The sequence below is a fragment of the Populus alba genome, chromosome 12 (assembly GCF_005239225.2).
Source record: "Populus alba chromosome 12, ASM523922v2, whole genome shotgun sequence".
Classification (NCBI taxonomy): Eukaryota; Viridiplantae; Streptophyta; class Magnoliopsida; order Malpighiales; family Salicaceae; genus Populus; species Populus alba.
The window spans coordinates 10,809,645-10,836,704 of record NC_133295.1 but is presented as its reverse complement, the minus strand read 5'-3'; the positions used below and the strand labels follow the sequence as shown (position 1 = coordinate 10,836,704).

Genomic DNA, 27,060 nt, shown 5'->3' with positions numbered 1-27,060 from the left:
AATGTTTTATATCAATCCTTGTAATAATCAAAATGTTTTTATTTAATAACAGTTATGTTCGTAGAAACATCTTCATGTGGTTAGGCCCTATATATATAGATTATCGCCTATGATTGTCCTGATTATAGGAGTTACACTTCATACTCTGGATCCCAAGCATGTTCCTGTACCTAGATACATATAGTATGAGCAACGTGCCTAGCATATTCAAATTCTCGTAAGTAATCAAATATTTTTATAATTAATATATGCCAAGTGTTAAGTTTAATTAGTGATATTTTAATTTAACATTAAGGTTTTATTCATATTAGGTTGGTTTTATGCCACGGGAGGGTCGAGAGGTCTCATCTTATCTTTGTAATACTAATGAAGACAACGGATGTCAGACCATTACATCCTGGTGATTAAATGTTTGCCTCATTGGACTTAATATCTTTTGAGAAAGGTTAACTGTTGATGATGCCATGATAGAATGAGGCCACTCAAGTAGGTGTAGGAGCTAGATCCAGTCATAATACTGATAAATCTAGACCATCTAGTGGATGATGTAGGCGTAGATATATAGAAAAGTTATATGTATATATTTTGAGATTTTAATTACTTGAATATTGTATTATTTAAGTATTCGAGATTTATTATGCATACATGTATGTGTTTATATTCATGGGGCTACTTGTGATTATAAAATGTGAAAATTTGTTTTATTTGGTTACTGTGGTTGTTTTAAATAAGATAAAATTTTAAATATAGTTTTTATATAAGAAAAACTCCTCCCAAATTTTATTAAAATTATAAAATTTTAATTCTAAAAAATTATTAATTAAATTAGATGTTAGGTTAATAAGGTAAATAATAAATTGTATATTAAATAACGCATTTTTTGTTGTTATTGTATTAAGATATTAGAGAAATTTATTGTACAAGAGATAATATCATTATTAGCAATCATTTGGCTTAACTAATCAACTGATCTAGTTGTTTAGACTGGTTGATAATTCAAAAAAATGATTTTTATAAATTTTTTTATTTATATATGTTTTATACACATTTTTTTTTCAACTTAAATACTAAAAAAGTACCTAAATTAAAATCTCTTAAATTTATTATCAATAATGTACCAATCATGATTGTTACGATTATGATATCATGATTAATATTTAATTAAATATTATTATTCTAAAGTATAAACCGGCCTGCTGAGATTGATCTGACAATCATGTAACGATCATGGTTCTAATCCATATCGATATGATGATTCACCACAATATTAAATTAAAAATATATTGTTCTAACTGATATTCTGAATGTATATTATTTCACAGGAGCATTTATTTGTATTTTGAGTGCTATGCACGATAAAGTAGAGCAGGCACAGGTACACAGACCATCACAATAAACCATATAACAGATAAATTATTATTATTTCACACTTCAAGGTTCACCTGATACGAAAAACATAGCCAGTAAAAGCATTCGGTTGTTGCACCGAACACAATTACTACTACAATATGGAGATCAACTTAAACCTTAGGCAGTTCATAGCAAAAGCTAATTACCCCCTTTTAACACAAGATTTATGTATAATACCGCCTATAGACAATGTAAAGGATGATAAAAATTCTTGAACTAAGCCTTCTCCCCGGTGAGAATATCCATGACCACACCCCTGATACTCCCATTGTTTTTCTTTAGCAGCTTCTTGTTCATTTCCTTGTCACTGAAACCCTGCATCAACAACATACATTGTACACTCTGTAAACTTGACATGTCTAGAAAATAGCGAAACACATGACAATCCTAGTCTTGTTAACATTACAAGCTAAAAAAACACACCCCACAAACAACTTATACCATCTCTTGCAACTCCTCAAGAATGGGGTCCCATTCAGCAAAGCCGCAAAGATCATCCACCGACTGCTCTAGATCATACTCATTTCGCCTCAAGATCTCTTTGTTCAAATCAACCTGCTTGAAGCCCATTTCCTCAAGATCCTTTAGGAGGGTTTTCTCAACACCACTTTCCATGTTGACTCCTTCAGACGAAGCTGGAGCATCCACAGCAGGAAAGGGTTCAAAAGGACCAGTAGTCGCTGTTTCAGAAATGTCTATCATTGGATATAAAACAGGAACAGATGAAGCCCTGGGCTCTGGAGGAGCAGAGGCTAAAACACCATGCCCAACCGGCAAGGCATCATCAATAGGAAAACTCAATTCCTGGCTCTTAGGCTGTTCGTCAACCACGGGCTCTACTGGTTCTGAAACCGATGTAGTATTCTGAGGCCCAGGAAAACAGCCATCAGCAGGCTGGGCATTCATATCTAAATCTTCATCGCATTTAGAACCACTCCAATTGGGGGACTCATTCAAGTTCAGATCTTTGAGGAATGGGTCTTTCAGGGAAGCATCAACCTGCAAGGATAAATAAGGAATAACTACTGTGTTCTCTCAAGGGTGTGTGTGTGTGTGTCTAATCAAAGAGACACAGTATAAGACAAAGAAGAATGAGAGCACCTATAATGCCAGTACCTCAATAAGAACCCAGATGCGCTGTCCAAATTTCACACCTGATGGGGGTGCCATCTTCCAATATGATATGTATCTACCAGGCAGAGCAGGAGATACAAAATCAGCTGAAATATCAAGTTCACCATCAGTAGGCACGCCATTGACTGATATCTGGACAGATTAATGAAGCCACAAAATGATAAAAGGTCAGAAGAATAGTTTAAGCCAAGGCAGATGCTAAACAACAGCAACCTGAAGATGCACACCTCTATCTCAACAGAATCAGCGCTGAAGAACTGGTCTCCACCAATCCACACAAGCCGCACTCCCTGGGGCCATGCAACACTACCACTGTTGCGCATTCGCCATATCTTGGTAAAGGGTGTAGATGAAGGCATCACAGTACCATCTGAGACATTGACATCCAAAACAAAACGGCTGTCTAGCTTAGGTTGAGCTCCCTTTACTCCACAGGATCCTTTGTAGAGAGGCTGTGGGAAGGCCCAAGATTTCTGTGTCTGCCGGCAGCGGAAAATAGAAAAGGATTGAGTCAGCAATGAAAAAAGCAAGCAAGATCATATCAACTGAAAAAACACACAAATATTTTAAACATCAGCACAGATAAAAAGTCCCCATACAGGATCATTGAAACACTTGGAAGACCAAGGATTACGGAAAGACATCGGCCTGTCCATCTTTATGTAGTCAGCTTCATTACCCACAGCAGCAAAGCAGATAATGCAGAGATCATAATCTTCTTTCCTGTCAAAAAAAGAAGAACAGGAAACAGCATCAATCCAAAAGCCATCATCTTTATAAGAATAGGCACAACATCAAAGATTCAACTGTATCTCTTACACTTTGGACTTGTACCGAGGTCCAGTAATTGGAAGAACACCGCATCCATCACATTGAACACCCCTATGAAACATGCCAAACATGGGATTATTGACACAGTCGCTTCTCTTAATTGCATGACTTTTCAGAGAACGCAGTGCTGAGTCATTTTCCACAGGCACTCCACTAAATGGAAAATCAGTGTGTGAAGGAAAGCCGTAATTCATAGGAAAGGTGGGCAAACCAAAGGGATCAGGCTTCCTAGCTGGAAGACAGGTATTCTGTTTCTTGGCTTCCTTCCCATCATCACCAGCAGGGACAAATGATGCAAGGGGAGCATAATGTGCAAACGGATTGGAAGCTTGAGGGTTCTGATTCAGATTAACAGGAGCAGAGACAGCCGTGTGTGGTGCTGCTGAAGTCCTGGTAACATTTTCAAAGCTCTCTTCCTGGCTGGTTTTGAAAGGTGAGTTTGAATTTGGCAAGTCTTCTCGCATACCCACATCCTTGGATACATTAACAACCGTAGGAACAGCAGCTCCAGTTTGGACACTTGAACCTGCACCATCTTGAGACTGGGGGGCTGGGTTCAAATGGGATTGCCCCATCTTTGAAAAGCAGTCAACAAGCTCAGTAAGCACTGCATTGGATGCCACAGCTTTTGAAGCCAGGTCATGAGATATCTTGGAAAGTATGCCTTGTAGGGGCTCAGGCACAGATTTCAAAACTTCAGCAACACCATTGTTGAGACATGGTAATGGACTCTGGACTCGAGGGGACCTCATAGGGGTGGAACTACCACTAGATCTGGCATAAGATTTACCAAACTTGCCATTATTAAGCTGTGTATCAATCCGCAAAGATTTTAAGTTTTGCCTCATCACATCACTCATAGGGGTGGAACTGCCACTAGATCTGGCACAAGATTTACCAAACTTGTCATTATTAAGCTGTACATCAATCCTCAAAAATTTCAAGTTTTGCCTCATCACATCACGTAGATCATCATCATCAGCAAGTGTTACCACATCCCCGTCTTCATCAATATAAGTTAAAGCGAGATCACAGTCAGCAGGAAAATTAAAAAGACGGAGGATTTTTGCCCTCAGTGCAGTCATGTCCACATCGAGTTGCTCATTCTCCTTTACATGAGCATTGAAACGCCTAAGCGTATCACCATATTTAACCTGTGTCCACACCAGAAAACATAAATGAATAAATGGGGAGACAATATGGAATATAAAAATACACGAAGACTTGCAGAGTAGCATATAACTCCATTTGTTTGTCAAAAAAATTTAAAAGACAAACAAAATATTTTTTCCATATTTCAGCATAAACCTTTTAATCCTCAACAAAGATGAGATGATAAACAAGTTTTTGCGGTCAATTGATCCACATATCCTTTATAGCATCAACACAGACAACCTTCACGAGTTTGAGACCACCAAAAATTGCACCATTGACAAGGTATATTTAAAAAAAAAAGAACAAAAAAGAAGAAGAGGAAAACTGAATAAAAAATCCAAAGAAGATTCCTTGTACAACCAAGGCCAAAGTTCAAGCTGTTAAAAAATCTTTCAAAAGTAGGCCCGTCATATTTATGCTCCTCATTAAACCCTAGTCTGAACAAAATAAAGAAAAACAACCATATCATGAAAGAAGAAGAAGAAGAAGAACCCTTGATCGAATCCTACTCTCAAAATAAAGGAAAAAATAATAAACAAAACAGCTCATAAAAACACACAAAAGTATTTATCTCATTGAAGCATTACAACACAATATATAAACCAAGATTGTTATAAGAGGACCAAGATATGAAACCGCAAATTCCAAGTTTCTCATGTTTGACCCAACATACCGACAAAAAAAATCAGTAACCCTCGATCAAACACTACTAAGATCAAACGATAAGCAAAACAGAAAAAAGATCAATCCTTTCCCTTAGAAGGTACAATTGAAGCAATAAACCACTGTATATAAATCCAAGGTGTTCAAAAGAAACAAAACACAAAACCCCAATTTCCAAACTTTTTTCATATTTAACAACAAACACAAGAAGAACCAACAACCAACAACAAAAACACTGAATAAAACAAACCTTGATGACCATAGTAGAATCCATCGCGTTCCAGTAAGCCGCGCAGTAAGAGAAAAACCGAAGAAGAAAACAGAGACCCTAAGAAACCCAAATCATATATTATTATCGAAGTAAGTTTTTAGAGGAGAGGAAGAATTGTTCAGAATTTGTAAAGGAATAAAAATCGGAGAGAGGATACGAAGAATCACTTACTAAGCGTTCCTGTTAGCCGCTTGTGCGTGGAAAGTAAAAGAAGGACTCGATTTTACTGAAATAAGCTTCGTGTCTCATTGTGTTAATATTTATATCTTTTTTTTGGCTTATGGGATAAGTCAAAAATATAAATTTTTTTTTTCGTTTCTTTTTCAGAAAGAAAAGGGGATCCTTTGTGAGTAAGGAACCTCAAGGTTATGGTGTAAAATATTGTTAGAGTTTGTGGATGCTTACGTGGGTGTATCTTATTGGTTGCATAGCTGCCCAGTTCCAATTGAGATAAGTGGAGACTTGGAAAAAATCGCCTAATTAGGAGTGGTATTAATTGAGTTAATTAATGCTACAAAATTGATTCTTTAATGTGAGTTGTTTTTTCTTAGTGGTTATGGTTGTTATTTAAATATTTTTTATATTAAAATATATTAAAATAATATTTTTTAAAAATTATTTTTTAAATTAATACATCAAAACAATCCAAAATATATATAAAAAAATAATTTTTAACAAAAATAATTAAATTTTAATAGAACGCTGCTTGCATTGCGTTTCCAAGTGCCTTTTAATGTGGTTTACATTATTTTTTTAAAATAATTTTTAATATTATCATATCAATATCATTAAAAATATTAATTTAATATAAATACATTAAAAAAAAACAACAAAAATAAAGATTATCTATCAAGATATTGATTTGCAAATTTTAAAAAAAGAGTACAAAAGAAATACAGAAATTCTATCAAGTATTTCAATTTCCCTTCACAGCTTGATTAGTTTCTCTATGGCCCGAAGCACAATCTTTACATTTAATCTTAATATTCATTTCTTTTCTTTGAATAGAGGGGTTAAATTTTTATTTATTCTTGTAATATTTTTAAATATTAAATTTTATTTAGAATCCAATTCTTAACATTTTAAAAAATTATAAATATAAAATTTGATTAAAATTTCTAAATTAAATTCAATTTAAAAACTTTTAATCAATCTCTTCCCTGAAAAAAAAAAGGGGGGGGGGCTATAATTGTACTAAAAATCATCCATGTCAACACCATAGCAAAGGGGCAATAACAAGCAATTTAAATAAATAAAAAAACTTTAAAAAAAAAAAAAAAAACTTTTAAAAATTACTTCATAGCAAAGCACACTGAAAAGACCTACCAAAAAAGCAGCCCATCTGGGTCTACTAGTGTTGTTGAAGGAGGACATAAAGGAAACAAAGATGGCCTCCATTAACGAGAACAGCAATATGCCTGCTTCGTCTTCTTCCCAAAAAAAACCATCGGCAAAAAGTGAGAGGAAAATGACAGTTTCTTGAAGGGTTATTTCTGATTGATGAGAAATGCCTTGATGGATTGAAAAGTGGAAAGGGATTGGAAAGCATGGGAGCACAGTTTTCGACCGCTATCAATAAAAATAAAATTTAAATTTTATAAATTCTAGGGGATATAATTTAATTGGTCAAGATCTAGATTTGTACTCTAAATATTATTATTTTAAGTCTTATAAACCTCAAGGCCACTAAAGATTTACATGGTCATTAACTTCAGGGCCCATGAAATTAGTCGAAGCGCGCACAAGCTGGCCCGAACACGTACATTAATAAAAAAAAAAATTACATCAGAATAATAAAATGATTTTAAAAAATGGATCATTTATCTATTGCCGGTGGATTTGAATTCATTCTGGTAATGTCTTTTTCCTTGTTGCCGGTGGATTTGAATATTAATTACTATTCAGTGAGATGGGGATTAATTTACCTAGATAAATGGGTTATTTTGATGTTTATGTCCCTTATTCAATGTTTAATTTACTCTATGATTCATCTTTACAATAAATGTTCAATGTCTATATCCTTAAGAATATACACACACACCTCTCTTAATGAATTTGCTTTGCCTTCCATTATTATCATTATAATTATTTACTCAACAAGTAAAATGCATGCATCCAAATAGTCTTTTATGTTTAGCTTGGCCTACTTGAATATGAACAGTAATCTTTGATTATTGAAAATATAAACATGAATTTACACTATAACGTGTCTTTTGTTTTACTCTTTTTCTATTAACATAGGTGTCTGAATCAGCTTGCGTACACTTTGATTAATCTTGTAGGCCCTGAAGTTAACGACTATGTAAGCCTCCACTAGCCATCATATTAGTAACCACATGGCTCGAACTAAAAAAGAAGAGCAAACCCCTTGTCTTTCATTTTACTTTACATTACCTTCATATAACTCTTGATATAGTAAAAAAATAAATTGATATAATTTCGGGAAAATGAATAAATTTCGAGGAAGAACTAAAAATAAAAATAAATGGAGATAGGAAATTTGTGTAAATTCATTAGTATATATGTGATTCTTTAGCTATGTACCTTTTTTTTTTTTTTTTATCAAATGACAATAAGGGATATCATCAAACAATAGTTGTTTATAGTGATAGAGATATAATACCCATAAATGCATCGAATATTAGGATTTGAAAAAAAATCAAAGGTAATAACTATCCCTGGCATTATGGGATTGTATTATATATAATCCAAGTAATAAAAATCCTAGTTTAGAAATAGAGCTCTTAGGTTGGATAATTAATTAATCAATTGGTCATAACAGCTTCATTCATTCTTCCTAGCCAAAAAGGTTGATATCTTATACTTAAGTGTTTGGTAGGACAATATGGCTTGTGGCTAGTATTTGCAAAAAGTTTTTTTTTTTTTTTTTTGTGGAGGTGGGGACTCTCTGATACTCAAGTAAATATCTTCTTAGAGAGAGAAAATATAATAATATTTTAGAAAAAAATGTTCTAAAAATATATATGCAATAGAGAATGAAGATTATGAACATTTGTTCTAAAAGTCTCATGGTATATTTATAACTCGCGAGTCTTGTCGTTTTATGAAGAGGAAGGTCTGGAGTGTCATTTTATCCTAATAGCATTTGATGATATATAAATACCCCTTACATCTTTATTACATTGGATGAAAACATGGTGGGTTTCTAGAGGACTTTTATATATCTAAAAAGTATATGGAGATTAGAATTCAAGAAATCAAATGTAGCTTAGCTCATGGAGGCTGAGCTCTTCCCTTAGGCTAGACCCAAGAAATGAGGGTCATCTCATTAGACGTGCTCCAAAGAGGATGGTGGGCGTGTTAAGAGAGGATGATTATTCCTTAGGGCATGCCCAAGGAAGGATGGTGGGCCTATCCATAAAGAATGTGGTCATTCCTTTAGGCATGTCTAAATAAGGATATGGTCATTTCCTTGGGCGTTCCCAAGAGAGGATATGGTCATTCATTTAGGCGGCCTCAATAGAGGATAGTCATTTCCTTAGGTATGCCCAAGGAAGGATGTGGTCATTCCCTTAGGTGTCTCAATAGAGGATGAAAATTTATTTGGGCGTGCTTAAGGAAGGGTATGGTCATTCCTTTAAACAAGGCCTAATGGAGGACAACCAATCCCTTGGGGGTGCCTAAGGGAGGATGCCCCCAAAGAAGGATATGGTCATTCCCTTGGGTATCCCAAGGGAGGACGATCATTCCGTTGGACGTGCCAAGTAAGGAGGTTCATTCCTTTGGACATGCCAAGGGAGGGTATGGTCATTCCCTTGGGCATGGTGGTCATTCTTTTAGGCGTGTCAATGGTCCCTTAGGTGTGCCGAGGGGAGGATGCTTATTTTCTTAGGCATACTCGGAGCTTGGTACATTTCTAAGCTCTATCATGGTTGGGTCTGAGGCATACTTGTGTTCCAAAAAATTTTTAACCATAAATCTTTTTTTATTCGCCATTTTTGGTAAAAATATATTGATAAAAATTTGGTTGATCAGAAATGTATAGGGATATCAATATTAAATTAGATGTGGATTACTCTCAATCACATGTAGCTGTAAAAATAGTATGTGCACCACCTATAGTGGGCAATGAGCATACAAATTTTCATAATTGTCTTCAGGATGATGATACCAATCGTCAAACTAGGAACAAAACATCTTCAATGTCTTACTCTAACAGTCAGTCATTGGTAGTTTAAAGACAAACCTAGACATATGAAATAGAGCATAATAAATGCATGTTGTTATCACCATTATCATTGTAGTCTAGTGGCGTGGGGGTTGCTTCTTTCTAAATTACAATTGACCTATCTTTAATCCTAATTAATACTAGAACTAACATGCATTAATGCTTGTTATTCTGATCTTAAAACACCTTTTTATGATTAAAGAAGTTTTGGAATAGAATACAAATATTTTTTCAGACATATCACAATCTCAAGACTCGGCATCATACAGTTGGCACATAGAATGTGTTCTTCAGACACATCATAATCTCGAGATTTCTTCCACAACAACCTCGGGATCAAATATTGTTGGCACCGTGTGTTAGTTTAATATGCCATGTAGCCAATCGGTTGGTTATACATGGAATTATTATATTTATATAAATACATATTTATTATTAATAAATACTTAATTTATCTTTAATGTTCATATAATATTAGATTAATGAATCTAGAGTGAAGATAAAGTTCATGAGATAAAAATGCTTTGCAAAGAAAAATATAAAGTTGTTATAATTGTAGGATTCATATTGCATCAAAACATTGTTCCTAAAATATTCTTGGTCGATGCTCTTTTAAATACTGGATATTTATTAGAGTCGTAAAGACTTAAACATATTATGTTCTTTCTTTTATGAAAGGAAGCAATTATTTTCATAAGTTGAGGTATAAGGATACTTTGAACCAATACATAAGTGCTTGTCATAAGATATGTATACTGAGCTGACCTGAATAAGAATTCTATATAGAGAGATCACTTCTATCTATAAAAAGGCTCACGTGACGGTTGTGTAAATGATCTTTAGACTTGAGATCACTAAGTCATCTTATATATATATAATGTTATGCTTTGATCTTATTACATGTTATTTTTATCAAGGTAACGAAATGGTAGACATTGAGCTTAGCATGAACTATATGAAAGTACTTGAGTGATCAATAGATGATTCATTACCCTAAATGAATTAGAAAAAATATTATATCTATTCTCAAATAATATTAACTGAAAAATCTTTGGCCAATGTAGAATAAGATTTGAAAAGAGTTTCAAATCTTATTCAAATGATCAATGACTATTATATAGAGAATAAACATGATTTAACTTGGCAGACATACTTCATACTTTAATGTTAAATCAGAATATTATTGATGAAAGAATATTAATTACATTGAGAAACCAAACACTAAAAATATTAGTCAAATCATTAATAACTTTTCTAATATTTGAAGGATTATAACACGTTAAACGATGCACCTGGTCTTCAAATGTAAATTAATCAATTATTGAATTGATAATAAATTAAATTATTTAATTTATTTAATATAATTATAATTTGTATTTGGACCAATATATTAGGAACCTAATGAGTCATACATTAAAAAACATTATTCAAAAATTAAACCGAGATGATTTAATTAAGTATGACTTGATTAAAATATATTTTAAAAATTAAAGATAATAATGTAATTAATACATGAATTATATTCATAAACATAGAAAAATCAAGTAATGACTTGATTGAGCTAATTTCTAAAATTATCCTGAATTAATATATGAAAATTATTCAAGGAAAAAATTGATATTTTGCCAATGTCTAGGGTTTTTCAAATTTTACTTTAAATAGTAAGTTATGCTTATTATCTTATTTTAAGAGTAGTTGTCTATTAGACATAAAAACTACATAAATACAATATTAGAGTTAGCACTCTAAGCATAGCAATTCCTCTCTCCAAAATAGAGAATTAAGAGATTTCTCATGGGTAGTTTATCTAGATCACCATTAAAGACCGGATAATTAAAAGGCTTATGATTTATAATAACCTAGCTTTTAAAAAATTATTCAAAAAATAAAAAATGATAAAATCTTAATATAACAAATTCATAAACAATTCTAGATCTATATAGTAAAATTTTAAACACTTGTTTCATAGTTCCCTACCACCGGTGGTTCTTCAACAAGATGAGGCAGTAGACACTATTAATAGTCGGGTCATGTTATCGAACTCCTGTGTAAATTGCTTATGATGTTTTATTCTAAGCGAGTTAAATGGAGACCAGTGTGGCATTATCTTCACTAATGAAGTGGTGTCGATAAAGAAAATGCCCACGCCCGCTTGTCTTTGCCGGCATGTTTTAAAAAAAATATTTTTTTTTTCAAATTAATTTTTTCCAAATACAAAATACTTTTAAAAATCAACTACCATAGCAAGATAATACAATTCATCCAAAGTGTACCGTCAACCCCATCCCAAAATATTGCTGAATATAAACTCCTTAAACAGGGAGTGGAGTGGCATTTGTGAGCAACTTCCAAACATTGCTCCGTTCCGTGCAATTTAACAGTGAGCAAAAGAAACTGTCGTTCAACTTGATATACAGCTGTAAATGTACTGAAATCAAAGTGAAGTTCAGATAACAGAACAGCCAAGGATCTACCTATTTATTGTGTCGCAAAACTGGCAAAACCAGAAGAGGACTGAGTGGAAGAAGAACAAAATTTGTTTAACTCGCAACTCATTCTAGTTGACATTGTCGCGGCATTAGAATGAAAGCAATTGAAAGCAGAAGAAATCCATCTCACCAGTCATATCAAATCTGCATCTGTTGAGAAGAAATGGATCTTGAAATATCAGGAAATTGGGAAGTCAAAGCAGTTGATCAAGATAAGGATCTCTAGGACCTCTCGGGCTTAAGACTCCTGAAACAGTCTCGGAAACACCGGATGCGTAACTTTTCAACCAAGAGGTGCTGCGTGTCAACCATCCAGTCTGTGCCTGTTCTTGTACTTCAAGCATACTCTTCCTTTCTTCCTCCACCAATATGTCAAGCCACCTCTTAGCCATAAAAGTCTTCACAGCCTCGACCCCTTCCTTGACCACTTCTGCTGGCGGAATTACAAGAGGATTTTGGTCCAAGTTGAGCTTGGTCAAGTTATCCAGCCGACCAAAAGTATCAGGCAGAGCAGATATCTGGTTGTTGCTAAGATCAAGTTCCTTGAGGTTCATCAGATCACCAAAAGTTTCAGGGAGCTCTTTCAGGTCACTGAAATTACTGCTCAAATTGAGGATCTCTAGATTTGCCAGTTTCCCAATAGCAAGAGGAAGGCCGCGAAGCTCATTGAAATGAGCATCCAGGTGGCACAGAAATCTCATCTCACAAATAGAAGTGGGAAGGAAACAAATCTTGTTCAGCTGGATCGAAAGCCTCTGAAGATTCAACATTTCATATCCAATATTAGTCGGCAAGTATGTCAGGCGGTTGAAGCTCACATCCAATTCCAGCAATGACCTAGATCATTGATGAATATTAAAGTCCACTGTAAAGGATTTCTGGACTAAGGACAAACTTGAAATGAATTACAATTACCTGCAATGACAAATGGTGTTAGGCAAGATCTCTATCTTGTTGCTAGAGACATCCAGGATTTTCAAGTTTTGCAGTAATCCAATTGAATCTGGCAATGCTTCTAAGAGATTTGAAGCAAGAATGAGCTCCTCGAGAATTTCTAACCCAGCTATAGAATCCGGAATGACCTGTTTCACTCATACAGGCTACTCAGTTAATAGGAAAAATAATGCAAGTAATAACCATTCAAAAAAAAAAAAAAAAAAAGGATCCTACTAGCAAGATGGTCATAATTTAAGTTGGGGCCACAACAAGAAAAAAACTTTTCACTACCAAAAATGCAAACCTACAACACTGTTTTTATGACCTAATGAAAATATCCATCCATGAAGCAAAACAAGGATAAGAGGTTTCATATTGCAGTTAATAAATCAGGTTGGTTCTCAAAGATTTGCAGATCGCACACTCATATTATATGTTTCATAAACAATAATGTGGGAAAAATCCAACACCAGATACACCTATAAACTCTAACCAGTACGGTCATTAATGAGAAAGGTTTGGACATTAGAACTGTCACATACTAAGAAATAACCACTTTAACAGAACCTATAATATGGTGTGAAAAAGAGTATTTATTCCTATCCACCTCAGGCAAGATAAATCTTCCATTACCTACAACAAAATACTAAAGAAATAATCAGCCAACAACTTCAAGCACCTATATAATTCCGCGAGATGGCATAACATGTATCTAACTGATATAGACAATTTCATCTGGGTGTGGGTGTTTGTTTTTGCAGTTGCTTTTAAAAAAATTTGAACTATTTTTTAGCTTCATATTATTTTATTTTATTGTATTTTTAGATTGTTTTAATATGCTGATATTGAAAATAATTTTTTTTTTTAAAACATTATTTTAATATATTTTCAAGCGAAAAGCTAGGGCCGACACAATATCAAACACGATCTAAAACAAACCCATATCAGAAGCATAGCTAGTAGCCCACAAATTAATTCTACACATTGCCAAAGTAAGATACCTTACCAAATTAGCTTTCCCTGGATTTCAATATTTGTTTATTTTATTTCAATGACAGATTTAACATGCACAAATCCTTTAACATTACCAATCCTTTAATTTCGATAACAAATGCAAACCTCTTAATCCACCTTCGTGCCAACACAAATTATATCAGAACTGCACTCTATCCAATCAACTCACGCATTAAAAATCAAAATTAATTCACAGCACATAGAAGATATATATATTTCTAAACAATATTTAAAATTAGATTTAAGAAAAAAAAAAAACCTCAAGTTGATTATTGGAAAGATTAAGCACTTTCAAGCCAACAACCCTCCCAAATGCCTCAGGTAAAATTCTGAGTCTCCGATTCGACAAATCCACTCTTTCCATCCCTTTTCCACTCCCCTCTCTCAAAACTCCCACGACCTCCTCACTCACCTCCTCCTCCTCCACCACCTCTTCTGCTTCCTCCCCTCCTCGCTCCGCCTTCTCATAAATCTTCACCAATCTTTCCTCCGCTTCCTTCAACAACTTCTCATACTCCTCGTGCATTTCATCCAATTGCAACACCATTTTATAAAACCCTCTCTCTTTCTCCGCCTCTTCTCGAATCTTCTTTTCTTTCTCAGCCAAATGCACCCTCCACTCTAACCTATCAATCTCACTCGACCGCTGAGAAAGCACAAGATCCTCCAATTCTTTCGATAGATTGCTCTCGATTTCGCTTACCTTGAGTTTCGCAGCGTCGACAGTTTCGTGGTCGGGTCGGGGGCCTAGGGTTTGGAGTACCGATCGGGTTTGGGCTACATCGCCAACAGCGCGTCTCATAGAAGAGAGGAGGGTTGGGTCAGTTAATTGGGGAAGCGGTGGTGGTTGTTGTTGTGGTGGTGGTTGTGGAGGTTGCTCGATGTCGAATGAGGGGTCAGGGGGTTTGGGTCCGAGAGAGGGAAGTCGGGCCATGACGTAAGAGAGAATCGGGTGGGTTTTCGGGTTCGGATCCATTATTGGGATCTTCCTGGGAGAGAGTTCCTCTTGTGATGATGAATAGAATTTCTTATAAATATAAATGAGATTGGCGGAAGTAGAGGCCGGTTTTCGGCGTGGAGAACGATAATCGAAGAGTGTTTTGATGAGGTTACATCCAGGTGATGTAATTAATGATGACTTGTCAAGACAGTATTGGATGGTCAGGGTGTTATGTGACACTTTTAGAGGGTGTATAAATAAAACTTTAATCAGTTCTTTTTTTATTACTACAGTAAAAAACAATTATTTTAAAAATTATTTTTAATCTAACATAATCATAACAAGTGAGACCTATAAAATTCCGTAGACATATTGTGAAATTTACATTAAAAAAAGTTTCTATTCTTTTTGACTACCTTGTTTTTTTATTTAGTTAACTATTCTTTTCACAAAAAAATTTAACCAAGATTAATATTTATTTTTGAATGAAAATGATAAAAACGAATTGTAAGTTTTTATGTGCAAGATAATCCATTTTCAGCATAAAGAATGGAATGGCAAGATGGAAAGCTAGTCTTCTTAGAGAATATTTGTTTATGTGCTTTTGAAACAAATTACTGAAAAAAAACTGTTTGGTGATTAAGGAAACGTAATTTATTATTTATAGGATCTAATATAATTTGTGTTTAAAATATAAAGCAGCCAAAAACAACTTGAAGTTACTTCTTCATCTTTTGTCATTCTCCACGCAGTGGAGAATGGTGAAAAATATTTTTATAGTTTCGATTGCAACATGTGATTCAAATCTAAATATATTAAATTAAATTTGACTTGTAAAATAAAATAAAAATCTAAATTTTTTATTTTTTAATGTATTTTATTCAAAAAAACTAGTGTTTAACCTTGTTTAATGACACTACATAAATTAAAAAGATATTACATGATAATGTACTATTTGTATAATTTAATCGCAATCCTAATTTTATTCCTAATGATATTTTATCTGATATTATTTCTTATATGTTATGGGTATAATTTTAAATTAATTTTTAATATAGGTAAATAAAATGCCTACAATATGAATGTGTTTATGAATATTATGATTTTCTTAATTGAAAAACAAAGGGACTTTATTCATGCTTAATAAAATAAATTAGAAATAAAATAAAATAAAATAGAATAATAAATCAAAAGAGTCATTAACATTTATTAAATAATAAAATAAAAAATTAACTTTCCTAGTAAAGACAATGAAAACGCAAATACAAATATTTGACAAAGACTTTTCATTTTATTTTATATGTTTTTATTTATTTTATGTTAGAGATTAATTAATGACTCTAATAACAAATAATTTTTTGTTTTTAAAAATATATTATGCAAATATAACTTATTTATATAAAATATAAAAGGGAAAAAAATTGAAGATAAGTATAACAATTTCTTTAAAACATCATGAAATTAAAAAAACATTTATAAAGATCAAACCTAAATTGATGTTCAATATATATATAGTAAGTTCTCTATAAGATAGGCTACGATGAAATGCCAACCTCTTTTTGTGTATAATCTTTAATAATATTACATTATAATCTTGATAAATTAATAACCTTGATTAAATAATTTTTTATTCAATCCCAATTTAACTTTAAAATTTAAATAACATCTCCATGAATTAATAAATTTTCATATTCGCAATTATTAATTGCATTACTATAAATAGGGAATAAGATTATAATCTCTCCAAATTTCTTAAAATTTTTATCATTTATGGAAGCACATATAGGAAGATCATCCCTCCAAATTAACTAGTAGTTTGGGCCAAACTAGATATGCCATCCTCAAGATAGTTCATCAACATTCAAGAATCAACCTTTTTCTTTAAAAAATAATAATAAAAAAAAACACTAACCTTCAATCAAAGTTATTAAAAATACATTCAAAGAGAACCTCTAATTGTTTCCTTGCATCATTTCACCATTTAAGTGACTGCCAAGGCAACTAAAATCTTCAGACGAGAGGTTAAAAAGAAAAGAAAAAAGAAAAAGGAAGAAAGGAAACAGAAGAGAGTTAAAGATAATATCACATCATGGCCTTCTGCATCTTCAGACTCTAGATCCCCCCATAGAGATTAACTTCCTATCTATGAAACCTAACTTGGAAAAATTGATGTGAAGAACAATTTTACACGCAGACGTCAACCCCTTAATTAAAAAGCATGTTAAAACCCTCTCAAAAGGTTGCCCTCTGCCTTTCAGAAGCATCTTCGTGCTCGACCTGATACAAAGCAGAGCAAAATATGGTAAAGTGCACATGTTTATCTGTTGCTGGAAACAAGAAATGGCGAACAATTGACCCACCTGATTAGAGTTTTGGAGCTAAAACTAACCCTGATTTAAAATTGAGGAGCAACGTTTGCTCAAAACCAGAGATGCAATTGCTTAGCACCAGATGATACAGTTTACAAACAGCATGGAGATCAGTGACATTTCAAAAGTTCCATTTATGTTTTGACCACAAGTAACTTGCATGTCATGCAAATCACAGATTTCAAACTTTACATATCAAACAAATTTTGAATTGGAGTTCACCATTCCATTTAAAAGAAAAATATCTAAAAGAAGGGGTTGATCACTGACCTCAACCAGAACCTTTGCTTTCTTTTTCGACTTTCTACGTTCATCTTCCTCTATCTTTTGATGAGCAGACTCTGATCTTCTTTTAACCCTCTTACCATCAACTGAGACCATCTCTTCTTCATCCTCAGGTGCATCATCTGTATAAAATTTCATAAACATCTTTCAAACACGAACAATTTAATCACGGATTGAGATGACAAGCATTGCCATAATAGCATCACATGCTCAGTTAAATCTGAATCTTGTTTTCCAGAAAAAACAACAAATCAATGACCACATCAAACCTTCACATTTCTTCTACCAATGATTGTCATAGTTATTAGCATCAATTCACAAGAAACTTCAAACATAATCCATATAAATGGAATACAGTTATCATATAGCAAGTAGGGAAACCAATGTGCATGCAATCATGGCAGTGATCACCACGCAACTGAGAAAGATGACTTTAGAAATCCAAACCACACTAGGTCCTTTATAAACAAAGGATGTGCAACAAAGATACAAAGATTCTACCATTATTCTTGAGAGACTTGTCGATTGCAAAACCACCAAAATCTTCTATATCATCTTCCTCTTCAAGATCATCATAGCCTTGAACGTATTCTATTTCAGGTTCCTGCTGATTCACAAAATTCCTCAATAAACAAAACAGAAAAGCCCTTCGTGTATTACACAAGATTAACTACTTAATATTACCAGAAAACATACCTCTTCATACTCTTCATCTTCACTAACAGCTTGTAGTTCATTTTCGTCAAGAATTTTGTTGAAATGTTCTGGCAGAATATTATGTATGTCACCATAAAGTCCTCCATTGAGTCGTTCAAGCAACTCTTTCTCAATACTCTGTTGAAAGTACTAGTTAGGACTAACATTGATCAACAACACAGTTGAGACAAATATATTAAAAGGAAGGAATCCTAACCTTGTCCAGTTCAGCAGCTGTTTCAGCCTTTTTCTCCCTTCTAGACTCTCTTTTTATCTCTTTTCTGGGTGTAGTCATTATCTTTTCCCTAGAAACAAAAATTAAAGCAAAATATACTGAAGAAGTAAACAAGATCCATGGATTTCCAACATGGTGGGAAACAAGAGCAATTCAATATGTGGGTAGATCAAAAAGAATACTGGAAATGGAAATTAAATCAAATGGTATAATAACCATAAAATTACAGGGAAATACCAAAAAATCCACATATTATCAACTTACAACCTTGGTTAGAGACATGTTGACACTAATCTTGTTGAAAAAAGTGTCTTAATATCTCCATCTCAACAGTTAAGAATTTGTTCACATCAGCGTGTTAAACATCTATACTGCAGATAAAAGACTATAACCACACCCAGTCATACAATTTTCACTCTGAACAATGTTTCTCTTTTCAATTTCCAACATTAAACCCACCTGTGAAAGACTACTATCATGCTGCCAAAGAAATAATAGACAGAAACTAGTCACCAGGCCAAAGTCAAGTATTATAGACCTAAGGAGGCCAGAAACTTAATGTGATGTGCCAAGCCCTGCAAGAAGCTATGCGGCAATTTTAATGAATCAGTCTGAGTAAACTTGAACTATGACAAATAAAATGTACCAAAAACAAAAGACAAAAAAAAAAGGAAAAGAAACTTGCAAATTTAGTTTGTTAATAAACATCATCACAACCAATTATAATGAAATATCCTACAGTAGATGCAGCAAACTATATTTAGAACCATAATAAGTTACACAAAATAAATTTGAACAAAAGAAAGGCAGTTGCAAAACCTTGTTTTCAAAGCAAGCTTCCTCATACGTATACGCATCTGAGTCATTTTTGTCAGGCGCTGTTTAGCTTTGTGCACAAGAAACTTTTGCCAGTACATCTTCAAGTTCCAAGGAATACACGGATCAACAATAAAAAGTAATTAAAAATAATTTTTGGTTAAAAAAAAATACACACAACCAACATCAGAATGCAAGAAAAAATGGCAGACCAGATGCTTGTCTATGATTTCAAGTGCCTTCTCGTAGTTTCTAGGCAACTTTACTCTTTCCCATAACTCATTGGGTTTATGAGCTCTCTCAATGGTCTTCATATATAAATAAAAGACACCTGTGCAGAATGACACACAGCGCAATTGTCAAAAGCAAATTAATCATCAAATTCTTGAAAACAAATCTAAGTAATAGACAAGATTATTAATTTGTAACAAACACGAACCGAAAATTTGATAGGTATCTAAATAAATCACATTACGAGACGCAATAGTATATCTAACCAACCAATGATAAGCTACATATATGATCAAAACCTCCACAAGAACCTTAAAATCCCTTTTAAATGGTTCTAGAAACCAACTCAGGATTCAATCCCGAATCAGAACTGAGCAATTTAGAACTAACTCAATCCTCATTAAGAAACCATTTGCTACATATAGTTATATTCCAATAAGCATGAAAACCCTGTAATTTTCACCACAAAAGGCAAACATTTATTCACATTCACTCATCTTGCCCAACATTTCTTCCCAGCAAACAAAACCCAGTTTGAGAAAACTAAAAAATAAAATATAAAGAATAAAACATACCATCATGATCACGGATAGTTGCATAGCGACTATTAGCTAGAGGGCAAGAGCTACGATTACAAACCCCAGTAATGTTATATGGGTTTCTACAAAAATTTCCAGTTGTGATTCTACAACAAAAAAACAAAAAAAAATTACAATTAATTATAATTTAAACAGATTCAAAACATTATTATATGCTAAATTTTTTATTTTAAAAAAAGGCCTTACTTGGCCATAAAACTGCAGTGATTGTGTCTGATAACTTGCCATATGACCTCATCGTGCTGCATCTCTCTTCCTCTTCTGAATTACAGTATGAAATTATGCTATAAAAAGATAGAATGAAGTATGCGGGACTTTGGAGGTTTAGGGTTTATGTTCTGTCTAATGTGTATCAGTGAAACGCTACCGAAAACCTAAAACGGTGGTGTTGATGGTTTATTTTTTTTAGCGGACGTGTGGGGTCTACAATTCAAATAATAAAGTTTGAAACTAATATTGAGCTGCTTTTAATTAAAATTTGATTTTTTAAAAAATTAATATATTTTTTAATATTTTTAGTTTATTTTAATATATTAACTTCGAACATAAATTTAAAAAATAAAAAATTATTATTTTAATATATTTTCAAATAAAAAATACTTCAAAAAGAGCATTCATCTTGACTCATATATATATATATATATATATATATAATTTATTTTATTTTTTAGTTTTAAACACTTTTTTTCTATTTACTTGTTTTTTGAAAAAAAATATAAAATATAAAATTTTAATTTTTAATTTTATTAAATTTTAGCTTTATGATTTTCTTGTATTTATGTTTATGGTTTTAGGTTTATGAATTCTTTATCATGGTTTCTCTTTTGTTTTTATGTTTTTTTTAATGTATTTATCTTTTTTAAGTTTTTAGCTTATGTAGATTTTACTAGCTTTGATAAATACTAGAAAAAGATTAAAAATTACAAATATAATAATAGTAGTGGTAGTAATAGTACTAGTAATAATAATGATTATAGTGTTTGATTGTTAAAATAATATTAATATGAATACTACTATTATTACTAATAATGATAATATTTAAAATAATTGTGGTGATATTACTACTACTAATAATAATAATAATAAAAATAATGATAATGGTTTTAATAATAATATTACTTTTTAATAATAGTGATTATAGTAATTTTTATTTTTATTTTTTTAATTGTTATTTTGAATTTTTTTCTATGATTAGATTTTTTTTCCCTTTAATTTTATTATTTAATATTTATTTATTTTAAATTGAAATTCATAATTATTGTAGATTGAATTCTTTAAGTTTAATGACTTGAATCACGAATTTAAAAAGATTAATATAATTTTTTAAAAAAGGCTTTATAGTTATTTTTTAAAATTTTTAATTGATTTATTTTAATCATATAATTTAGAATGTGGATTTAATAAAATTTTCTGTGTTGACTTAACTCTAATTAATATTTTTACATATTTATTATAAACATTTTTTTATATATTTTTTTTAACTGAACATTAGTTTTTTGTTTAAAAAAGTGTCCGGCGATCAATTTACAAGAAGCACTATATGCGCGCAAGCCGTTGAATATCCTCGTCCGAGAGGGATAAAACTCCCTAAAACTCCTATAAATAAAACCTGATCCCTTGACGATTCTTTTGCAATTTCCTCAATCATTCATTCTCTGCAAATCTCTTAACAGAGACTAATATTAATACGTTATGGAATCATCAGAGACTACAACGAAGGTCTTGAAGTTGAAAACCAGTGACAATGAAGTTTTTGAGGTGGAAGAGAAGGCTGCCTTACAGTCTGAAATCATCAAGAGCATGGTTGAAGATGGCTATGGTACTGATGATGCGATTCCACTCTTCAATGTAGAAAAGAAAACCCTAGCCAAGATTGTAGAGTGGTTGAAGAAGCATGCGAGCGATGCATCTAAGGATGAGCTTGAGAAGTGGGATGCTGATTTTGTTGATGTTGACACAGATTCTCTCTATGATCTTCTGCTGGCTTCAAACTATCTCAGCGTTGAGGTTTTGCTTGGCCAACTTGCACAGAAAGTTGCAGACATGATCAAAGGGAAGCAACCTGAGGAAATTCGCAAACTCTTCAATATCAAGAATGATTTTACCCCAGCGGAAGAGGAAGAAGTTCGCAAGGATAATGCATGGGCATTCAAGTGCTGATTAATTGCTTTTAGAATATTGGTTGGAGAATTTAAGATTTTTACTTTTTATTCTAGTTTTATGGTTTCATCAGTAAACACTGTCTGGATCGGTTAGGATTTTAATTTCATTATCACCTTTTTCTAGCCTAAATCATGTTGTCATACACTCATGAAGTCTTTTAGACAGGGCCCAAATTCGAAGTTCTTGTCGCAGATTTCAAACTATCTATGTCATTGCTCTCACAAATCATCAAGAACTTTTTAACAAATTCTTATAATTGTATGGTTTTTATCTCCTACTTTCCCAAAAACATGAATTTGATCTTGGAGAAGAAAATGAACGAAGAAGCTATCTATATGTTTTCTGAAGAGCGAATCAAATATTCATAATAGTACCTGCTGGCCGTCGAATGGAATCGTGATTTTCAAAACGTATCTCTCTCTCTCAACGAATTCGAAAATCTCCTTCACTCCATGTGTGAATTTCTCAGCCATGTCTCGAGTGATTCTTTGTTAGAACAAGTTGTTTCTTAACTAGGTGATCACATGTCAGCATCACCAGAGCTTTCAGCAACAGTTTTATAAGTAGCTAAGCAATTTATACACATCATATCTCTTGCTTTCCCGAGATCATGCTAAAATATCATACAAACAATACTTGAATGTCAGGTCTTAGCCATCAGATCAGATATACTATACATAAAGAGTCCTAATACATGGCTCACTCGTAGTTTACAATATAAGCAAATGTAATATGAAAAGTAACATAATCCTCATCCGTTGTAAGTTCTTGATGCAACTCCTTTCGAAAAACTTCTGATTAAACACTCCACTACTTGATTGAATTAGTTATAAGTGAAATGGAGAGGTGAATGGGACAGGAATTGATTGCTTACACTAATAGGAAGTTCAGCAGAGAAAATGTTGCACGTCTTTGCTTCCTCAGCATCCAGAAAGCATCCATAATCTTCAGGCATGATGGACCCTTTTTCTGAATCTTTATGCTGTTCTTCAGCAATTTATGCTTTATGCTCAGGAATCATATCAGCTCCATTAAAGGAAATGGAACAAAAATCATTGATCTCACTGAACCTGCTGGTGACACTGAACGAAACAGATGATTGAACGTAGTATTTTAGCAAAACCTTCTTCATCCTATGATTCTTCCCAACGCCTTGCATCAATACCTCTACCCTTACGCATAACTATGACCAGAGGAGCACCCATGAATGATAGTGATGGAGGATGTACTTGGATGTCTTCTAAGAGAAGAGAGTAGACAGATAAAGTAGAATATTGAGCCAAGAGGCTTTGTTTTCATTGCTTGCAGAAAATGAATTTATACCAAGCATTTGTGAAACTCATGATGAAAATAAAGTTTTAGAATATAAAGATTTAAAGTTAAATTTACACTTATGATTTAAATTGACATAATAATAACTTATATCAAGATTATACAAATTAAACTCTCACTCAACGCTTATGAAAAGAAGTAAACAAGTAATATGAAAGATGTCGTAAAGCTTGATTAATTATTTAATTAGTCAGAATAATTTAATGAAAAGTCAAATTAATCCTCTCATAATCTCATAATAAATTATTCTAATATATATATATATATATATATAAAACTTAATTACAAGTCAAATAACTTTATCTATACTATAAGAGATTATTGGAAAAATAATACAAGAGTTTTAAGTAAAATAGAAAAAAAATCCTAAATTAACTAGGAAACTAATACAATTCTCACGCAGTAGCTTTTAAACCCCATCGCAAGACCTCCCTGATGTATGATTGACCTAAAATTTTAATCTAATATAGAAAAAGATCATTGAAATCTTCTGGTACAAGTTTAGCCAAATCAACGATCGAATAAAAAATTATGTTTACTAGAGTAAAAATATGCATCAAAATAAATAAGTCTTTAATTGTCAAAATTAATTAGGCCATAAAGTATATGGATCATGCCCCTTTTGTACATAGATTAAATTGATTAAGATTTGATCATCATTTGTTGAAAATATAGCCTTTTTAAAATTCACATTGACCTAAATACTTTGAATAAGCTCATTGAATGCATCTTTGAGTTTCTTTATCATTGACCTAACAATTAGCTCATATGAAACTTTTAATGGATCCTTTAGTGTAATTTGAATTGTATTATCCCCTTTCTCCTCAAAAGAATTCAATTTCAAATTGTCATCTACATCTAATAAAGAGATATCAGAAACATTAAAAAGAATACTAACACTATACTCACACGATAAATCTGCTTTGTAGGCATTGTTATTAATTTTTTTAATGATTTGAAATAATTCATCTCCTCTCTGCATTAACATAAATCTTCTATGTTTAGAAAATCTCTCATTACGTAAATATTTCCAAACCTAATCACCTGGTTCAAAGATAATTTTGATTCCGCCTTTATTAGCTTCGAATTCATATTGCTCATTCTTTTCTTTTCTTTTTTGTCATATGCTCTTATGAAAAGCTTTCAGTTCATATGTTTTTTTTTATTATTATTATCATCATCAAGACTAACCATTTCATCACCAAGTAGAGAAATCAAATCCAAAGGACTTAAATGATTAAAGTCATAAACAATTTTAAAATGTGAATAATTAATAGTAAAATATACACTTTTATTATATGCATATTCAATAAACAACATACAATCTTTCTAATTTTTCAAATTCTTTTGAATAATAGTTTTTAACAATGTAGTCAAGGTCTTATTAACTACTTCAATATAACCATATGTCTGTCAATGATAAATAGTAAAAAATAACAATTTTGATCCTAATTTATCCTCTAAAACCTTTCAAAAATAGCTAAAAAAATTAACATCATTATAAGAAACAATACTTATAGAAACTCTATAAAATTGAACTATCTCTCTAAACAATAAATATATTACATTAGTTGCATCATTGATTTTATAACAAAATATAAAATATTCCATCTTAAAAACCTTATTTGCAACCATAAAAATAGAATACTTACTCTATTTTGACCTAGACAAACCTCAAACAAAATAGATAGATATATCAACTCAAGGTTCCCTAGGTACTTATAAAGGAGTATATAAATCATAAGGCAAAACTTTAATCTTATCTTGTCTACATGTTATTCACTTATCACAAATTCTTTGAACACCTTTTTTTTTATTATTAGACTATTAAAAATGCTCATGTAAAATATCTAAAGTCTCAACAGCTCCAAAATATCTCATTAAATCGCCCACATGAGCTTCATGAATAAGAAATTCATGCATGGAATAATTAGGCACACACAATATTTTTTTTCTTTAAATAAAAAACCATAAACTCTTAAAACATTATCAATTGTTAACTCTTACATGCTTTATATACTTAGTTGATGTCATCATCATCAACGTATAAATCTTTCACATACTAAAACCCTAATAATCTAGCACTTAAAGTTGAAAGTATAACATACCTTAGTGCTAATACATCGTCATATTTTCCTTACATTGCTTATACTTTATCATATATGAGAATATTTTTATGAACTCAACCCATTTGGCATGCCTGCTACAAGCCTCATCAGGGAGAATATCATTATAATCCTGCAATAAAGAAACATAAACACTATAAATACAATGATCAAGTTCATGACTGTTAAAGCATGTCTTCTTACAGACAAGTAAAACCATCAATACATATAAAAAATAAGCATTCTTAATCTCATTTATTTTTACATAAAAACTAACTTCTTTTTTTCCACACTCTTATTTTCTCACCCTTTATTTCATCTCTAATTTCTAGGCCAAATTCCCCTTTTTTTTCTATCTTGGCCTTAAACATTTTCTCGTTGCTCCCATTATTTTTACTCTTCCTCACTTCTTCACATGGTTGCACTAAACTTTTGACTTCACCTTCGTTCTTAAGTCTTAATTGATCTTCATAAACCTTTCTAAGTGATAATGGTATATATATGAAATTTTTCTTATCCTTTTCAAGAGAATTTTTTTTTTTTAAATTCATCATGCTTGGCTTTTCTATTAAATTGCCAAGGATATACCAATAGAAAATAAGTAGCATTCATAGAGATCACATCACACAATTCCTCATCCTCATACGTTCTTATAAAAAAAATCAAAACATGTTTAATAACTCTTACTTCCTCATATTCATTCAACCATTAGAGTTTATAAGATATTTCGTGCTTAATAGTGTTCAGATTCAATTATCTAACAAGTGTAACACCAATAATAAATATTAGCACAACTTGCACTATTAATAATCATATTACATACATTGTTACTTATATATCATCTAGTATGAAAGGTGTTCTTCCTTTATTATTCCACATCATTATCCTTAATCTGAACATTAATGATCTTCTAATCATCGTAGCCTCTTTATCAACTAGATACTCAACATTACAAAAATATCCTCCTTATCTTCTTTTATATGGCCGAAATAATCATGTGGCCAAAGTCCCTCAAGAAAAAAGAAATCAAAGATTTGTTTCCATGATTTCATCTATATTGAATCTTAATATCAGAATAGCTCTATGCGGGTCTTGTAGTGCCAAAACCTAATGCCATATTCATGATCAAAATCATTAGTCTTCTCATCTATATTTTCGATTATAGATTTCTATTAAGGTGAAATAGCTCGACTCACA

The 27,060-nt window shown here is 32.1% G+C and overlaps 4 protein-coding genes across 4 annotated transcripts; 1 reads left to right on the top strand and 3 right to left on the bottom strand.

Moving 5' to 3' along the window:
• Nucleotides 1-1,393: 1,393 nt before the first annotated feature.
• Nucleotides 1,394-5,780, bottom strand: LOC118044801 (protein NBR1 homolog). The gene is made up of 8 exons (XM_035053285.2): nt 5,636-5,780; nt 5,444-5,521; nt 3,364-4,529; nt 3,144-3,267; nt 2,772-3,023; nt 2,527-2,676; nt 1,852-2,409; nt 1,394-1,725 (listed from the first exon to the last, which is right to left on the bottom strand). The coding sequence occupies exons 2-8, from the start codon at nt 5,465-5,467 to the stop codon at nt 1,627-1,629; spliced, it is 2,373 nt and encodes a 790-aa protein (XP_034909176.1). The 5' UTR covers nt 5,468-5,521; nt 5,636-5,780; the 3' UTR covers nt 1,394-1,626.
• Nucleotides 5,781-11,951: 6,171 nt separating this feature from the next.
• On the bottom strand, nt 11,952-15,164 carry LOC118044802 (plant intracellular Ras-group-related LRR protein 9). The gene is made up of 3 exons (XM_035053286.2): nt 14,352-15,164; nt 13,058-13,224; nt 11,952-12,979 (listed from the first exon to the last, which is right to left on the bottom strand). Exons 1-3 carry the CDS (start codon nt 15,066-15,068, stop codon nt 12,337-12,339), a joined length of 1,527 nt encoding a protein of 508 aa, XP_034909177.1. The 5' UTR covers nt 15,069-15,164; the 3' UTR covers nt 11,952-12,336.
• Nucleotides 15,165-16,921: 1,757 nt separating this feature from the next.
• Nucleotides 16,922-20,645, bottom strand: LOC118044803 (uncharacterized). The gene is made up of 9 exons (XM_035053287.2): nt 20,450-20,645; nt 20,240-20,349; nt 19,646-19,764; nt 19,437-19,534; nt 18,600-18,687; nt 18,383-18,520; nt 18,188-18,290; nt 17,672-17,808; nt 16,922-17,309 (listed from the first exon to the last, which is right to left on the bottom strand). The coding sequence occupies exons 1-9, from the start codon at nt 20,509-20,511 to the stop codon at nt 17,265-17,267; spliced, it is 900 nt and encodes a 299-aa protein (XP_034909178.1). The 5' UTR covers nt 20,512-20,645; the 3' UTR covers nt 16,922-17,264.
• A 1,310-nt stretch (nt 20,646-21,955) lies between these two features.
• Nucleotides 21,956-22,439, top strand: LOC118044804 (SKP1-like protein 1B). Its single transcript, XM_035053288.2, has one exon. The coding sequence runs from the start codon at nt 21,956-21,958 to the stop codon at nt 22,421-22,423; it is 468 nt and encodes a 155-aa protein (XP_034909179.1). The 3' UTR covers nt 22,424-22,439.
• Nucleotides 22,440-27,060: the final 4,621 nt, after the last annotated feature.

Coding starts and splice junctions, on each gene's coding strand:
- LOC118044801 (XM_035053285.2), bottom strand. CDS start 5,467: ATGGATTCTACTATGGTCATCAAG. Junction 2,677..2,771: donor CTGATTCTGTTGAGATAGAG/GTGTGCATCTTC, acceptor TAATCTGTCCAG/ATATCAGTCAATGGCGTGCC. Junction 2,410..2,526: donor GCATCTGGGTTCTTATTGAG/GTACTGGCATTA, acceptor TTATCCTTGCAG/GTTGATGCTTCCCTGAAAGA.
- LOC118044804 (XM_035053288.2), top strand. CDS start 21,956: ATGGAATCATCAGAGACTACAACGAAGGTCTTGAAGTTGAAAACCAGT.
- LOC118044802 (XM_035053286.2), bottom strand. CDS start 15,068: ATGGATCCGAACCCGAAAACCCACCCGATTCTCTCTTACGTCATGGCC. Junction 13,225..14,351: donor TTTCCAATAATCAACTTGAG/GTTTTTTTTTTT, acceptor TGAGTGAAACAG/GTCATTCCGGATTCTATAGC. Junction 12,980..13,057: donor AACACCATTTGTCATTGCAG/GTAATTGTAATT, acceptor TCAATGATCTAG/GTCATTGCTGGAATTGGATG.
- LOC118044803 (XM_035053287.2), bottom strand. CDS start 20,511: ATGCAGCACGATGAGGTCATATGGCAAGTTATCAGACACAATCACTGC. Junction 18,688..19,436: donor AAGCTTGCTTTGAAAACAAG/GTTTTGCAACTG, acceptor TTTTGTTTCTAG/GGAAAAGATAATGACTACAC. Junction 18,291..18,382: donor AAGATGAAGAGTATGAAGAG/GTATGTTTTCTG, acceptor GTGAATCAGCAG/GAACCTGAAATAGAATACGT.